Source organism: Spinacia oleracea, chromosome 2 (assembly GCF_020520425.1).
Source record: "Spinacia oleracea cultivar Varoflay chromosome 2, BTI_SOV_V1, whole genome shotgun sequence".
Lineage (NCBI taxonomy): Eukaryota > Viridiplantae > Streptophyta > Magnoliopsida > Caryophyllales > Amaranthaceae > Spinacia > Spinacia oleracea.
Genome location: NC_079488.1, coordinates 72,814,318 through 72,831,327, shown reverse-complemented (window position 1 = coordinate 72,831,327; position 17,010 = coordinate 72,814,318). Strand labels below are relative to the sequence as shown.

Genomic DNA, 17,010 nt, shown 5'->3' with positions numbered 1-17,010 from the left:
TAAGGCCTCTATAAATTTATGTTTCTGTCAATCTTCTCACCCTAGGTTTTATTTTTATTTTTATTTTTTTCTCTCTTTCAACAACAGAACAACAGTAGATCATGCATCCCTCATTGTATTGCTGAAACACGACGTTTTCGACATCCCCTTTAAGTCTTAAGCCTTAATTAAACTCTGAAAACATCCATTTGCTTGGTTGTTTGTGTTGTTCCATTATTTCTCCCCCCAAAACCCTCAAAGTCGGAAAGCTGAATCCCCTTTCATTAACGGTTTTACCAAAAAGACAAGAAGATAGAATCCCTCAAAAGGGGATTGACAATTTAACAAATCTGTCAGAGGATAAAGGATCATCTCCTCCGCCGCTGTCGGGTTCTGGTTATCACGAAAACCATGGGTTTTACCCTTCTTTGATAAAACTAAGAAGGGGAAAGACATACGTTAGGAATCCCCTTACAATGGTAAGAGCCTTTGATAGAAGCAGATCGTCATCATTCAACTTCAGAAAAATGTTTGATTTAAAAAGCCACAGTTCTGACAGTAACCATTCTCATTCAAGTACTGAATCAAAAAGTCCCATGGAAGCTCATCATCATAATGTAGCATCATCCTCCCCCCCTGATCACATAGGTTTCGTTTCTCGCGTTACAAAAGACGTTGGTGTACATAAATATGTCTGCAAGGTGTCCTCAGGTAAAAACCTATATACTATATCACCTGTTTTCTTCAGATGAATTATTTGTCAGATTATAATGTTGTGGGTTTCATGCACAGATGTTGATTTAATGAAAGAAAGATTTGCAAAGTTGTTGCTGGGTGAAGACATGTCAGGTGGTGGCAAAGGTGTTTCATCAGCCTTGGCTTTGTCAAATGCCATTACTAATCTTTCAGGTTCATCTCTTTTCCTTGATTTCAGCCCAATATTATGGAAAATGGAATATGGAAAATGGTGAATCAATTCTAAGTCTTTTCCATGATAATTAATGCTGCAGCTTCTATATTTGGAGACTCTAAGAAATTAGAACCAATGTCATCGGATATGAAAGCGAGGTGGCGAAAAGAAGTCGATTGGCTCCTATCGGTCACCGACCACATTGTCGAACTCGTCCCTTCGCAGCAACAAGCTGCCGATGGTTCAACCATGGAGGTAACATATTACATATATCACCCTGGCCCACATTATTTTATATAAATCTGGTTATGCAGAAAATCTGCAGGAGGAATTTGTTTCTGATTCTGGAATTGTTCTTGTACAGATAATGGTAACGAAACAACGAAGCGATCTCCTGGTTAACATCCCAGCATTGCGGAAACTCGATGCCATGCTTCTTGTAAGAATCCATGAAACTTGTATACCTAAGTTCCCAATTAACTGCATCATTTCCCCGTCTGACGAGCACAATTTTGTTCTGATAAAACAGGACTGTTTAGATAACTTCAAAGGGCAGACAGAGTTTACGTATGTTGATTTCAAGGATGCAAATGACGCAGAGAAAGCCGCCAGCCGAGACAATGACAAATGGTGGATACCTACTGTCAAGATCCCAACTGGCGGTCTATCAGAAGCAACGAAGAAATGGATACAGCAGCAAAAAGATGCTGTCAATCAGGTTCTGAAAGCAGCCATGGCTATCAATGCCCAAGTGCTCTCAGAAATGGAGATCCCAGAAAGCTACATTGAGTCCCTTCCTAAGGTGAGGATTACTTCCTTCCTTTCAAACAAATCATGTTTTCAGACAAACCCACATCCAAATTGTACTAAGAAATTGCAACCAAGAAAAACAGAGAAGTAACTAACTTGTATAATTTTCATTTGTGATGCTTTGACAGAATGGAAGAGCAAGCCTCGGTGATTTAATCTACAAAAGCATCACAGATGAATTCTTCGATCCTGATAGCCTATTATCATCCATGGACTTGACGTCAGAGCACAAAGTACTCGACTTAAAGAACAGGATTGAGGCCTCAATCGTGATCTGGAAGAGGAAGATGGTCCAAAAAGATGGCAAGTCGTCATGGAGCTCCGCCATAAGCATGGAGAAGAGGGAGCTCTTTGAAGAAAGAGCAGAAACTATGCTACTCATACTAAAGCATCATTTTCCTGGACTTCCTCAATCCACACTTGACATATCCAAAATCCAATACAACAAGGTAACTGACCAAGATCATTTCATTTTATTCAGCAAGTTTCTGATACAAATTCCAAACATAGTCTCTAACAATCTGGATATTTTTACTTTTGTGTTTTACAGGATGTGGGACACGCGGTACTAGAGAGCTACTCAAGGGTACTAGAAAGTTTGGCTGCTGCCATCTTGAATCGGGTAGATGATGTCGTTTATGCTGATGCTTTAGCAGTAAAATCATCATCAGGGAGTGAACCAGAAGAGAATCTTACACCAGGGACACCAACATCCATGACATTACTGGATTTTATGGGATGGAATATCGACCAGGGAGAAGCAAAGAAGAACCCAGGTAGTGATTTTGATGAATACCTGAAAGAGCATGATCATGAAAAGATTATGGCAAAGACTCCAGAAAACAAGAAGATATCCTATCTTGAGAAGCTTGAGCATTGGGGCGGCCTAAGAAGTCCAACAGCGCGGCATTAAACTGGGAAGTGCACAACATGATGAGATTAAAAAAGACAGCGAATTTTAAGCTGAGAGGGACAGGAAGAGCATAGGACCAAAGAAAGCATGTAGAGAGAGATATCTTACTTTTTCTGAAATGTGTATATAAATTTTAACAGATACCTGAGGTGGTTTGTACTGACCTAGTCCTTTAGGAGTTCTTCCTTCCTATGACAGGACAGGGAAGTTTCAGCGTTTAACCGTGGATGCTTTTATGAGGTATCCGATATCCTAACTTTCACTGTGCAAAGTGTACTCGAGCGGCCATGATTTATAAATTTAACTTAACTTGCTCTTTGTTTCTCCCCTTTTTTTTCTTTGAAATAACATGAACAAGCAATGTTTCCCAACAAGAAAAAAACAGAAATTCTCAATGAACAACAAATTAAGAGAAGAAATTATTTTCCTTGTTTTGTTTTTTATAGTGAAGAACCAAACGTTGATCCACTTCCTTATGAGTTATGAGATAGGCAAGCATTCCCATATGTGTTCACAATCGACAAAAATTAAATGCCGTCCAAAAGATGAACATATCTTACCCCAATGTAGGATTGATACTCAACATGTGTAAAGCTCCAATCTGCCAGATGAATTGACTCAAATGTCTAGGTATGCCTGTCCAAAGAAACACAATAAATAGAAAGAAAAATGCTAAGTATGGCCACCAAATCGTCCAAGTAATAATTTGAAACACTCAGATTTAAGATATGCAGAATAAAATGTTCATGCTGTCATCAGATAGATGCAGACGTCTTTGCTGTTATAAATGCTCGTACAAGTCATGTAAATTTGCCTGAACAGAACAAAGAAAAACTTAAACAAGAAAGAGACAAGAAAAACCAAGAGGTGAAAGAAATGATGATCAGTGAAATGTTTTTTCTGCAAAATCTGTCCAGGGGTCAAGTCATCAATTAAAAGTAGAAACGTATGTATCACATACTCAGGGAACTACCACAATTCATCACTCATTACCTCAATAGTTACAAGTCTCAACAAACAATATAATCTGGAAAAATTACCCCTTTTGATACAACATAAGAGTCGTCTTAGCAGATTCCTCTTTCACCAATATAAGTTTCCTTTTAGATTTTTCTACCAGTATTAAGCATCCATTTAAAGATCAGCTGAACAATATGAATCATACTTCGTAAAAAACTAAAAATCCCACAAACAAACAATAAGATATGACTAGCAACAGCTCTTTCCATTTCTACACTTGACAATCCTCAATCTAAATCAAATTATTGAGAAAAAAAGATCGAATAGAACATTAATGCAATGAGAAGTACTGATATTGTAACATTAAATATATTCAAGCATCCAGGGTAAAAATGAGGAGTAGAATACTCACACAAAGGGTGTTAAGTGCATTAAGCAATAGACTATTTCGTGATGAGGTCCATAAATAGCAGCGTAAAATACCATGGCAAGAGGGCAAGAGAAATCACTCATATCACTGTAGTATGGGTTACCAGTAAACCAGTATTTCTTCTGCATAAGTAATTTCTGAGGAAATAGCTTGGTTGGTGCAATATACTGTGTAGTTCTTTGTATATTGGAGAAGTTGTTTTGTGAAAGAAAGACAATAAGAAATACAAGTACTTGTCAATAGCTCACTGCCACTTTAATCTGTTTGCCTGCGCATTGCATCACATCAAAGCAAAGAGTTGAGAGTCCACATACAACCGTTGATCACCACCAAGAAAATTTGAGTTGGACAAGTGAAAAAGGGAAAGACCTCTACAAAGACAGTTCCTTCCTGAGCAAAGAGGTCCAAATTAACGATGGTGACAATGAGTAATCATAACATCAAGGTTGTGCATATATGCTGAGCCACTAATGGAGCAAACAGTCACACTAGCAGCACTATAGCTTAATAAGGACAGTGTACCATATAACATGTCTTCGCCTCCATGCTTGAGCAAGAAAGACCATAGACAGTAACAAATCTATCTCAGATAATGCATCAGCACAAATAGCTAGGAAACTTGGCTACTGGATATGATATCTTGGAGAAGCATCTCAACATGGTTTGAATTAGTACTACAAAATTTACTAACAAGGGAACGGGATAAAAATTTCCCAAGCATATACCCTACTGGTAGCATAGAGTTCACAACAATTAGTGCAGACTCCAGCTTATCTTGCTGAACAAGGCATTTAATGAGTCCCAGAAAGACCTTCCGTCTTGGAATAAGCTTTCTATCTAGCATCTCAGACAACCAACGCATCCCATCAATTGGTGATCCTTCCTTGCACAATCCATCTACAATACATTCCCGGTTGTATATTGAAGGTTCAACCCCTCTGTTCATCATATCTGTCAACAGCTCTAATGCTTGCTGAGTTCTTCCCAGACGACAAAGTTGTTCAATAAAAGGTGTATAGGATGAATTTGTAGGCGTCAATCCTTGTGCCAAAAGCTCTTCAAAGAACACCTGACCCTTAGCCAACTGTCCATCCTTACAGAGGCCCCGGATAAGAGAGTTGTATGTAATTACATCAGGTACAACACCACTCTGAGACATTTCTTCAAACAAGTCACAAGCTTCCTTTGTCCTTCTATTCATGCACAATCCAGCAATCAAGGTGTTATAATTCACAGTGTTCAGCCTATAACCTCTATCACACATCTCCTTTAGCAACTTTAAAGCCTCTTCAACTTCATAGATTCGACAATATCCACGAATAAGCACATTATAAGTATACTCATTTGGAGGTATACCTTTTTCTTTCATTTCAACCCACAAACCCCTAGCTTTCTCAATCCATTTTAACTGACAAAGCCCATGAATCATTATCGTATACATCACCCTATCCGGAGCATACCCTCTAGCCTTGAGCTCATTAAAAACTCGATACCCTTCACCCACTCTCCCACACTTGCAAAGACCATGAATTATTTCTTGATAAGTAAAAATATCAAGGTGATGATTTGTTTCAACCATCAGATGCAAAAGCTCTGAAACCCTATCATACTTTCCATCCATAGAAAATCCACTTATCAATCTTTTCAAAGCAACAGTATCAGGAACAACCCCATCCTTCCGAATCTGGCGAAGAAGCTCATAACCCCCCTCAGCATTGTTATCAATACAACAAGCTTGAATCAAATACCCAGCAGTCTCCACATTTAGAACAACCCCACAATCCATCATCTCCCCATACAAACTCCAAACAATATCAGTTCTCTTATCCCGAACCGCCCCGGCAAAGGCGGCATTCCAAGTAACAATAGATGGGCGATGCCCCAATGATTTCAACTTCTCAAACAAATCAACAGCCTCATTAACAAACCCATCATTACACAAACAACAAATCAAAGACTCAACTGAATCCGGCTCATGGTTAAACTGAGGAAACGAGTCGTAAATCGATTTCGCAACAACAGAAGCATTACATTCAACAAGGGAAGTAAACAAAGACTTACATGAAATGGGATCAAGGGAAAACCCAGATTGGGATTCAAGCCAATTGAAGAGACGAAGAGAGAGAAATGGATTGTTTTGAAGTCGAAGTACCTCATTGAAGAATCTGGTGTCCAAGAAATTGAAGGATGGGAAAAGAGAGATTAGTGTATTCTCCCATCTGGGGCGAGTGCGAATGATCTCACAAACTTCCCCAGCAACTTTTGTGATCAATTGTTGCTGTTGTTGGGGTTCGGAATTGGTTGAAAAGTGTCGGAAACAGGGCTTAGGGTTTTGGCGGAAAATGAACGATACTTGCTTTGCCATTGGAAGGAAAGGTGTGAAATGAGGGAGTATAATCAAGAACAGAGTACAATTATAAGTTAGAAAGTTACACTTGGAGTTTAGAACTTGATTTTCCTATATCCCAAATTCAGCGAATCAGAGCGCAAATTAAGTGACATTTTTAGTTCGGGGTAATAATAATATTACTGTTTAATGATAACAATATACACAACTCTTAGACTTTACATATGTAATGCATCTCCTAAATTGCAATTAATTTAGGAATACGAATCAAAATCACGTTTCGAGCCCACTACATAGGGCAATCATGACATTTTCGAACATTTTTTTATAATTTAAATGAAGAGAGAAGCTCCAAAGAAAAAGAAAATAAGTTAACGAAAGAAAGAACAAGCGTACAGAAGTACAGAGGAGCTAAACATGCCAATGCCACACCCCTAATTGGCTAATATCATCATCTAAAATTCTACTAAGATCTATCGGGATGGTCTCCAAGAAAAGGAATTTGGACAATTGAGTGATGTCGTGATTTGCAAGCCAATTCGCCGCCTTCTATTACCTCTCATTATATATGAATTACCTTCAGTTCCCAATCATCTTCTTCAAACATGTAGACAATAATTTAGCTGGTGTACACACTCTCCTCTTCCACCATCAATTGTTGCTAAAGGATTGCACAAAAGCCAGACATTGTTTAGCAACTGGTTGGTTCACTTGACTGATTTGACCGTCTTTATGTATTACGGAGTAACATTTTATTTTTGTTTAAAAACATACTCCTTATTGTATACAAATCCGTATGGAGTAATATTCTCAGAATTAATATAGATGAGTACGAGGACTATAGACCCCAAAAATGCCTGTTTCGGGCCTAATAATCATGTTTGAAGATTAAAAAAAACGTAAATGTCCAAGGTGCAAAATTGGGGATGGCAGAGCCTAAACAATTAAAATTTACAATTTCAAACAATCAAAAAAACCTAAGATGATCACGGATCACCCATAGGCAATGAAGACCATTTCACTTCAGTCACAATCTCATACTGAGTATTTATTTTCCTGAAACTCGGAAAACGTCAACTTTTCGAATAATCCTGATCTTATGAGCTCAAGCTAATACAAGTAGAATCCCAAATCAGGAAAGTTTTACTAGAAACAAGCAAAATAGGTGATTGTGGGTCTTCGCCAGAGGGGAAAACAACCTCATCAGCCAGCCACGTTATTCAAAAACCGAGTCTTGATCTAGGCAACCCGAGTAACAGCAGCATGTATAGCATCCGCAAGATGTGGGACAGTCCGAGAACTCAAACCAGCCATGCTTATCCTCCTGTACATAATCAATATTCAGAAATAGTATCATAAACCTATGTCACAAATCACAATCAAGTTTGAAGCATCTTTTAACTAGAGCATCAGTCCTTTTTTGAAGAGCAGTGCTTCCTCTGCCACATTGGCATATGTGTTTATGTGAGTCCAAGGATGAGCATAACATTCAGATTGCCAAAAGAAAAACTGCTAAAAATAAACAAATATCTTCATACCCATCAGATGTCATGTAGATATGGTACTCGTTCCTCATGAAACTGACTTGTTCAGCATTCAAGCCGGTGAAAGTAAACATGCCAATCTGCTTGATAATGTGACTCCAATCTCCAGGTGTACCTGTAAAAAAGAGTACATTATTAACATGCATTTGCACTAAGACTAAAACTATGTCTAAATCTTTGCATCATTAGAAATTTCAGGACTGAAAAAGGTGAAGAGTATATTATCCAAGCTGTTATTAACATATCATAGACATCAGTAGCCAAGTTATAAGGAGATTCTTTCATTAAAAAAAAGTTGAAAGGGGATTCGTAAAATCTTTTTAAAGTATGCACCCCAAATCCAGGGAAGGACTAAGTAGAAGATAGCAAGATTAGCAACCAGCATGAAATTGTATTATCGTTATCCTCAGTTCCTTAATTACAATAACTCACCTCTAGCAGTTAATGCATCAAAGAGCTGCTGGCGCATGCTTATAATTCGATCAGCCATTCCCTTTAGCTCAGCAGTCCATTCATCATACAAATCCCTGAAGACATTTAACATTCAGGTTGAGTAACAAAACCCATATACCATGATAATTATTTAAATATTTACTCAACGAAAGCTGTGAACAGCCATAACAGCTTTCAGAATATCAATTAATCTATTTACATTTCAACTAGTAGGACAGACGTTACAAAGAAGGTAAATTCGTTCAATAGTTATCGTTGCTCACTTGATTAAGTAAAATTTTAATGGTCAAATTATTGAAAAAAGGAGAATGCATACTTGTCTTTGAGTACTTTGGCTACAATGGATGCTCCATGAATAGGGGGGTTGGAGTACATAGGTCTAACCACAAGTTTCAGTTGGCTTTCCACCCTGCTCGCGACATCTGCTGCCTTGCACACCTACCAAGTGAATTTATTATAAGAACACGTCAAACCTCATAATTTCTATAATGTTTAATTATTTTGCTTCAGTGCTTAGCCCAAGTCTGGGGCCTGATTTGAATTACTTCCATATTATAAGATGAAGCTTAAGACCACTAGCCTTCTTTTCATGCCTGAACCAGTACTTCCAATCCAAAGCAGGTTTGAAAAACCAAGTAAAGATCCAAATCTGAGCCAACTCCAAAACAGAAAGACTTCAACAATTTATGAGAAAACTCATGCCCTTTTCAAAGTATTGTGTCTTTAATATACTCCAATCATATATACTGAAAATGTTCAATTGTTTGTCGAATTTTCATACAATACTACACTTACCTACCGAATCAATGGATTCAAAAAACTTAGTGTCAAATTGCATCTACAGGATACGATACCTCACGAATAAATGACTCGCTTGGATACAACAGATGTTCAGTGGGATAACATAACAGATGAAAAGAACATCTACCACCCCCCCCCCCCCCCACCCCCACCCCCTCCACAGGAATGACTTGTTTGTAAACATATATGCTCACTAGTAACAGATATATACATTTACAGACCTAGAAAGGGTTTGCAAGAGTTCAGAAATGTCTTACAATGCTGAGGGCACCGACACGTTCCCCATAAAGACCCATATTTTTTGCATAACTTTGAGCTATGAAACATTCACCTCCATCTGCAACAAACATACGAACAGACTGCGCATCTTCATCAAGGCTGCCACTAGCAAAACCCTGGAATACAAATTAAAAGAACGCATGTCAAAGGTCATTCTATAACTTGCACTCCAATCCAATGACTATTTACTTGATTGAGAATATCATCTATATCCAGAATTAGAATTTAGAAAGGTGATATTATTACCTGATAGGCACTGTCAAAGAATGGCAACAACCCTTTTGATCTTACTAGCTGTCTTATCTGTTCCCATTGTTCTGGGGTAGGATCAACACCTGTTGGATTATGAGCGCATGCATGAAAAAGCACTACTGATCCGGCGTCAGCAGCATTTAGATCCTCTAAGAGACCTGTTTTGATGGGTAAATGTATTTAGAAAAATCAACAGATTTTTTCTATGGACTCGGTTTAATGAAACATCATTCTACGACACAAGATAGGAACTATGAGAAATTGAAGCACTGAACTCAGGACAAGGGGTTATAACCTTGTAAGTCCAGACCCCGTGTTGTCGGGTCATAGTATCGGTAACTCTTTACATTCAACCCTCCTGAAGTGAAAACTTTTGGGTGGTTTCCCCATGTTGGTTGTGGAATGTATATTGTGTGCTGTACAACAAGTACACGGGTAAGTTTGGTCTTCACATCAGTGTATAGTCACTTTTAAAAGACGATGAAGTAGACCATGAGAGCATACTTGGTGGTAATGTCTTGCCAGAAATTCAGAACCAACCCTAAGTGACCCTGTACCTGACAAACATTGGGCAGTAGCGATCCTGTTCTCCAATACGGCAGGGCTGAGGCAACGAGAACAATGAGCAACATAAGAAAAACCAGTATAGCTAATACAATAAAACTCTACAAAGTACGAAGAACAATTGAACCATACAAGTAATTCCAATATCAAAAACAAAGAGGAGGGTGTTCCAATAAGTAAAATTGAAAAAATACAAGATTTCTTAACCATCAAGCAAAAGAAACAATGTCTCGTAAGTTCAGGGTAAGCAAACCCTGGGTTGCAGTGGAATATAAGCGTAATAAACAGAATAGCTCAAGGCGCTGAAGATTAATCTATAAATTGTTAAAAAAAATACTAATCAGTACCATCATTAAACACCATACATTTAGGCTCCGTTTGGTAAGGCGTAAAACATTTTCATTGTAAAACGATTTTCCATGGAAAATAGTTTTCAAGGGAAAAAACAATTCCAAACTAGTTTTCCTTTGTTTGGTAACTTAAAGGAAAATGGGAGAAAATGGTGAAGATTGAGGGGAAGAAAGGAGAGGGAGGTAAGGAGGAAAGAAGGAAAAGTGGTTTCCCTCCATTTCAAATGGAAAAGAGTTTTCCATCTTTGAGAGAGTAATGGAAAATTGTTTTACATCCCTTACCCAACCAAACAACGTAAAATGATTAAAAGGGGGAAAATCGTTTTCCATGAAAACGTTTTACGCCCTACCAAACGGAGCCTAAAAAGTGTAAAATACAACAAAAACACCATGAGACTACTATTTCATTTCTTTCTTCGCTAGCTTGTTAGCACTTAGCAGGAAGAGTACAAGGAAAATAATGAACCAACTCATTAAATCATGAGCAACAGATAGTCTAACCAGTTATTGTAAAAAAATAAAATAAAAAAATAAAGAGGTCAAACTCAATGCCCGTCAACTCAGATTTTTCATACAAAATTAAGAGGTTGATTCAGCAGAAGGGATGCTAGGTTTATCTATAGAAATCTTAATTGGGACTATGAAATGTGATGAGCATTTGATTACTATAAGGAGGGACGCTACGTTTAGTTTAGAAATCTAAATTTACATACTTAACTGTAAGGTACAAGTATACAGAAGCACACTTGCAGCTGCTGCTGTGGTATGGTATAGTTGGCACAAAAAGAATCACCAATTGTTCCAAGGAAGACAAAAGCTGCCCCTAATATAAGGAGGATAATCCGAGATATAAGTTTTGAAACAGATTAATACCCTTAAGTCTGTTTTTCTTGATGCTATAACCTAGTGTGTATGAATTTAGATTTCTAGTGGCTACAGAAGCCCGTCCTAAAATGTAAGTTAAAGCCTAAGTCTCAAAATGATGATTTCTATGATATGATTGCAAGCTAGGTTACTCGCCCTAACTATTACATCTCTAAGCACCTGTGTTGAATCCTCGCAACTCCTACATGAGTATGTATACTCCAACACTTCATTTTGGTTAAAATCATGGGAAAACATCTAAGTGAGATACTTGGACACATCTTTGTGTTGGACACAAGTACCCAAGTCTAAGCATCATAGACTGCAAGGATGATGTATCTTCTGTTAAAAGAGTTAAATTTTACTAACATTTGCGAGAAAACTGTCACATTGTCTCAACCCCTTATCCAAGACAAGACATAATTTTACTAAAAAAAACTGTATAATAGTTTGGTCATTTCCACACTCCCTCCCATTACTCAATCAAAGTAGGGCATATAGGAAAGTTCAATCATTATTCATTACTGCCTAAAATTAGTTATCAAATTGTCTCAAACCCCTCATAATCAAGGACATCACATGAATCACAAAATTTTCTTTTATTAGTTACGACTTCGTATATCATTCCATCCACTCCTCATCACTTGATTTAAGTAGTGGCATATCAAGATACCCAACCATAAACCACTACCATTTCAGAAAATGTAACATCTTTGTTTGGACATCCAAATTGTGACTATAAATTCTAGACAATGGAATATGGTTGCAAAAAAAGGTAACAACTTTTCCCGAACATCACAAAATAACATACATATTATCAATTCCTGACGAGAACGGTATTATTAACAGGAACAACTGAATAAAACTATAACCAGAAAGTACGAAAACTCCAAAGGATCACCTGTCAGCACCAAGAATGAGCTTTGCAGTCAACTTATTGAAGTCGGCCAATCCAAGAATCGGAAGATACTCCTTCAAGTGAGACCTTTACAACCAATTGAGCGTACACGAAATCAAAAATCACAAAGTAACACAACATAAACAACACAACCAGCAAATTCAAAGCCAAATCATCAACTAGTTAGTGGGAATACTTACGGATCATTAACCAACAATTGCTCAGCTTTCCTGACTACATTCAACACAATAGGTTTTCCTTCCTATCATCAATCATACAAACTTCAATCTAACAAAATACCACGTTTTTTATACCAGGGGCAGGGGCAGGGTGTGTAAATAGTACAAAAGTCAAAACTTTGCAACTCAAAAAACGAAACGCACCTCAGTTCGATAAGCACCAACTCCTAAATTCAGCTTAGCTGGGCTAGGATCCTTGTTATAAGCAACTGTCACCTTTTTCATATTAAAAAATATCACAATTAATCATCATCCCAAGTATATCACTCATTCATAATCATAACAGACTAATCAATGAAAAAATTTAAATAAAAAAATGTGATCAATCAAAGATTTGTACTTAACTAAACAGATTATGGAAAAGAAAATCAAAATGATTGGAAAATCGATCATAAAAATGAAATGGAATGACATACCCCTAAAATGGGATCTTCGGGAGCTTGGACGACATTAGCGAAGACAGAATCCATGGAAGAAGAAGAGTTTTGAAGGAGCGATGAGATGAGAGAGAAAATGTAAAGTGGCGATCAGAGGAGAGAGAAAGTTAGAAGGTTTTGGAAGTGACGAGAAACTGTGGGCGCACCACGTATATGTAAATATGTAAATATGTAATTGTAACTGGCTTGGGGAAGAGGAAAAAGCAGAGAGGAGTCTACAACTTCCATGCTTTTGTGTTTTTAATTGCTGTTAACTGACGCGGCGATCTGTTAAGTTTTGTCTACTGTGACGTGGCCTTTTGCCCCGGTATAGCCTCCGGCACGGGACTACGGGTCACCTAAGTTGCACCAAAACGGATACGGACACGGACACGGACATAATACGGGTACGGCGATACGCCATCTTAAAAATGATGGACACGGGGACACGAAAAATAATAATACTAAAATAATATAATATATCAAATAAATATAAAATTAGAATCATTAATAAAATAATACGCAAAAAGTAATTAAATTTATTAACGACATTCAAATAAGAAAATAGAACTATTCTACACAAAATGATACGATAATGACACAATAATCATCTCCTCCTGCATCCCACACTCCTCCTAGAAAGTAGACGGAGATTGTTGTGAATGAACATTAAGGCTTCATAAACATAAGATCAGATTCACATGATGGATGGAGAAACCCGCTAAGGAGACCTTAATTAATGTCATGGTGGCTTGTGAATCTGGTCTTATGTTTATGAAGGTTGTTGATTGCTCATGACGCCTTAATAGTAATATGAAATATTACTCCGTAATTAATAATGAAATATGTGTTCAAGACGTGTCAATCGTGTATCCGGCCATGTGTCTCGTGTCCTAATTTTTTGAAAAATCCCGAATACGTGATTTCGTGTGTCGGACACATATTTTCGCGTGTCCAAGGCGTGTCGGTGTCCAATATGTGTCGGACACGGGACACGGCAGCCCAATGGCGTATCGCGGTACCCGTATTGTGTCCGTGTCTGGCCCGTGCACAACAAGCTACTCCCGCCGTCCCTTAATACTCGCATCATTTTGACTGAACACGCTTGTCAATGCACAACTTTGACCACCAATATCTTTAACTACATATTATAAAAACTTATAGTAATATTAATATTTTAAAAATATATATTAAGATGAAGCCAACAATATATTATATACTAACATTTATTTTTATATACCAGAAATAAAATAGGGTCAAAGTGTATTATGTGAATAATGCAAAAAGTCAAAACGGTGCAAGTATTAAGGAACAGAGAGAGTAACAAGGAGTTGTGTTATCCGTTTTGTACCTAAGAGAAAGTTTCTTTTCAAAATTAATTAGCAATGGGAGAAGTAGTTATTCAACGTTATAAGTTGGTTATTACTCCGTATCCTTTGCTACTCCGAAGTGGCATAATTCAACAAGTTTATATTTTTATATGGGGTCTCAATACTCCCCTTCAAATGTAAGTTGTCTTTAAGCTTAGACCATTTTCAATGATCTAACCGGACTATGATATCATGATATGTTTTTTTGTATAATGAGCAACCATATCTGAGTAGTTGTTTGTATATCAATCCAACTTTGGTTGTTTCATTTAATGATAAAACGGCTAAAAGGTCAATAGATACAATATATAATGGTGGAGTACACACCCTCATTTGCGCCCTCACCCTATAGCTCATTATTGGCTGCAATTACTTGGAACCTTCCTAAGATAAAAACAAAACTACCTAGTACATAAATTTATGGAAAATATCAGAAATTGACATGGGAAGAATTTCATTTTCATGATGCTGGACTGAAGTGCTTAGCTTGATTTGGGCTTGATTTCTTCATGGGATGGACTCCCTTTTAACCCGAGAAATAACAATAACAAGTTTTTCATGAGTTTTGAGGTTTGAATACAAACCTTACTATTGCTAGCCTCCAAGCTATTTAAGAGAGGTTGTTAAAAAGCAAACATATTTGCATCTCATAAATAAAGAAATCAAAATCATTTATTTATTTTCATGTAAGTTTAATGATATATGTGTCGGTCCCGACATAAATTTTTAAATAGGTTTGTTTATCATTAGCACGAGAGATTGGTTGAAAATGGGGTTTATAAAAGGATATGTGGCTTGTAAATAAACATTGTGAAAGTTTGCTCGATCTATTGGTATTGCAGTATTGCCCTTAATCAGTATATATAGCTTGACAATTAAGAAAGGGAATGTTAGACGATCGTATATAAGATGAGTATAGTTGTGTTAGGAGCATCTTCGTCTTGTTTCTAGGATGAGAATATGTGTACCAAGAGTTAGGTATATTCAAAAGTTTTTACTCATTTCATTAGTTTTTTCCATCTGGAAAATTTAAAATGAGCATAATCGATAAAAGAATATTTATTTTTAGTCTTGTATAATTGTTTAATGTAACCATATGCTTGATTAATAAAATTGAAATATCGTTAGTGTTAATTAAAAAAATCGAATTTTTTTGGTGTTAATTAATTATCTTGTTATTTGTAATAAATTAATTGATATTTTACCGAATAACTAGTTATTACGTGTAATTAATCTTTAATTATGTGTCGTTAATTAACAAGAGTATAGTTATTATTAGACATAATTATTTAATTGATATTAATAAGGTAAGTTTATATTGGATGGGGAATGTGGTAAAGTATGATTAAAGCTAGAGAGAACCCGTCAAAAAAATTAAAGGCCCTGTTTGGCAAATAGCGGTTAGCTGTTAGATGTAGCGGATTGCATTAGCAGTTTTGACTAACTCTTGGTATTAGCTTGTTTGACTAGCTGATTGTATTAGCTGGTTATGTAAAAGTGTTTGGTAAATAGCTGATATATAATAGTTGTTTGATTGTGTAAAATTACCAATAAGGACATCAACTTATTTAATTATAGAGAATTAGTAATTGCTAAATATATGGATATGTATGGTTAGATTTTTATCGGAATAAAAATGTACTAACATGAAAATAATTAAACAACATTTATATAAATTGAAAATTTGTTAATCCCACTAACAACTTTTAAGAAAATAAATCATTAAATGTCTAATTTGTAAAATAGGAATAACTAAGAGAAAAAAAAGTTTACATTACACTCTTCTAAGAAACTCATTTTTTTTCATTATTACATTATACATCATCTATTTAAGAAATAAATGTCTAGTTAAATAATATAAAAATAAAAGGTAACCAAAGTAATAAATTTAAGTATTAAAGTGAATAAAGAAAAGGTAAGCACCGTGTTATAATTTTGTACATGATTTTTTTTCTTCTAAAATCACTTATTTAATTTCTCTAAAGTCACACTAAAAGCACTGTATCTAATATATCTGAACTTATTTGAATTTATTTTCACATTAATCTTTTGGCTATAATAAGTCAAATAAGTTGAGCATTACAAATCATTCATGATTCATCTAACAAGGTTGTTAAACTCAAATAAGATAAGTTTAACAAATATAAGGACTTATTAAGCGGTAATAATAGAAGGTTCATTGGACGATCAAGATGTTTAAAAGTTCGAGTCGATCTCAAATATTTTTGACATTTTGTATTGTTCTATCATTGTTTAGCTTCATCTTCTATGTTGTTGCAAGGGTTGTTACCTTCATTGTAATTATTTGATTAAGCTATTGCGAATCGGTGAATCCAATGATAAATGTATGGGCATGATTGATATGGGTGTAATTTTTGCAACTTGAGGACTAAATTGTCTTTTTATCTTACCTTATACAATACTCTAATTGAAAAAGCTCATTGGAGCAATTTTTTTGAAATTAGAGGATTCATCCCAATCCTCTATTTTAATCCTCTTACTTCCAAACACCTATATTAGAGGATTAAATTGGTCAAACCCCTAAATTGGCCAAATTCTCTAATTTTTTGCCAATCCTCTAACAACCAAACACCACCAAAGTGTGAGAGAGGGAAGTGATGGGGGATTATT

At 36.2% G+C, this 17,010-nt stretch overlaps 3 protein-coding genes across 8 annotated transcripts; 1 reads left to right on the top strand and 2 right to left on the bottom strand.

The window, feature by feature from the left end:
• Window positions 1–365: 365 nt before the first annotated feature.
• LOC110801264 (rho guanine nucleotide exchange factor 8) lies at window positions 366–2,930 on the top strand. The gene is made up of 7 exons (XM_022006607.2): window positions 366–690; window positions 772–888; window positions 990–1,144; window positions 1,254–1,328; window positions 1,419–1,691; window positions 1,828–2,148; window positions 2,250–2,930. The coding sequence occupies exons 1-7, from the start codon at window positions 456–458 to the stop codon at window positions 2,610–2,612; spliced, it is 1,539 nt and encodes a 512-aa protein (XP_021862299.2). The 5' UTR covers window positions 366–455; the 3' UTR covers window positions 2,613–2,930.
• LOC110801262 (pentatricopeptide repeat-containing protein At5g18950) lies at window positions 2,143–6,438 on the bottom strand. Of its 5 annotated transcripts, XM_056837006.1 has the most exons (5): window positions 4,372–6,438; window positions 3,985–4,270; window positions 3,173–3,248; window positions 2,757–2,801; window positions 2,143–2,613 (listed from the first exon to the last, which is right to left on the bottom strand). In XM_056837006.1, exon 1 carries the CDS (start codon window positions 6,365–6,367, stop codon window positions 4,613–4,615), a length of 1,755 nt encoding a protein of 584 aa, XP_056692984.1. In that variant the 5' UTR covers window positions 6,368–6,438; the 3' UTR covers window positions 2,143–2,613; window positions 2,757–2,801; window positions 3,173–3,248; window positions 3,985–4,270; window positions 4,372–4,612. The 5 variants fall into 5 exon arrangements, with proteins under 5 accessions (XP_056692984.1, XP_056692983.1, XP_056692986.1 ...); XM_056837005.1 differs by lacking the exon at window positions 2,757–2,801 and having other exon boundaries at window positions 2,143–2,495; XM_056837008.1 differs by having other exon boundaries at window positions 2,143–2,801; window positions 3,985–6,438.
• Window positions 6,439–7,269: 831 nt separating this feature from the next.
• On the bottom strand, window positions 7,270–13,236 carry LOC110801266 (aspartate aminotransferase, cytoplasmic). Of its 2 annotated transcripts, XM_056837009.1 has the most exons (13): window positions 13,010–13,221; window positions 12,738–12,809; window positions 12,555–12,616; window positions 12,358–12,441; window positions 10,183–10,282; window positions 9,974–10,094; window positions 9,673–9,836; window positions 9,405–9,542; window positions 8,927–8,995; window positions 8,663–8,784; window positions 8,326–8,420; window positions 7,888–8,008; window positions 7,270–7,673 (listed from the first exon to the last, which is right to left on the bottom strand). In XM_056837009.1, exons 1-13 carry the CDS (start codon window positions 13,061–13,063, stop codon window positions 7,589–7,591), a joined length of 1,287 nt encoding a protein of 428 aa, XP_056692987.1. In that variant the 5' UTR covers window positions 13,064–13,221; the 3' UTR covers window positions 7,270–7,588. The 2 variants fall into 2 exon arrangements, with proteins under 2 accessions (XP_056692987.1, XP_021862303.1); XM_022006611.2 differs by lacking the exon at window positions 8,927–8,995 and having other exon boundaries at window positions 13,010–13,236.
• Between the last annotated feature and the right edge of the window lie 3,774 nt (window positions 13,237–17,010).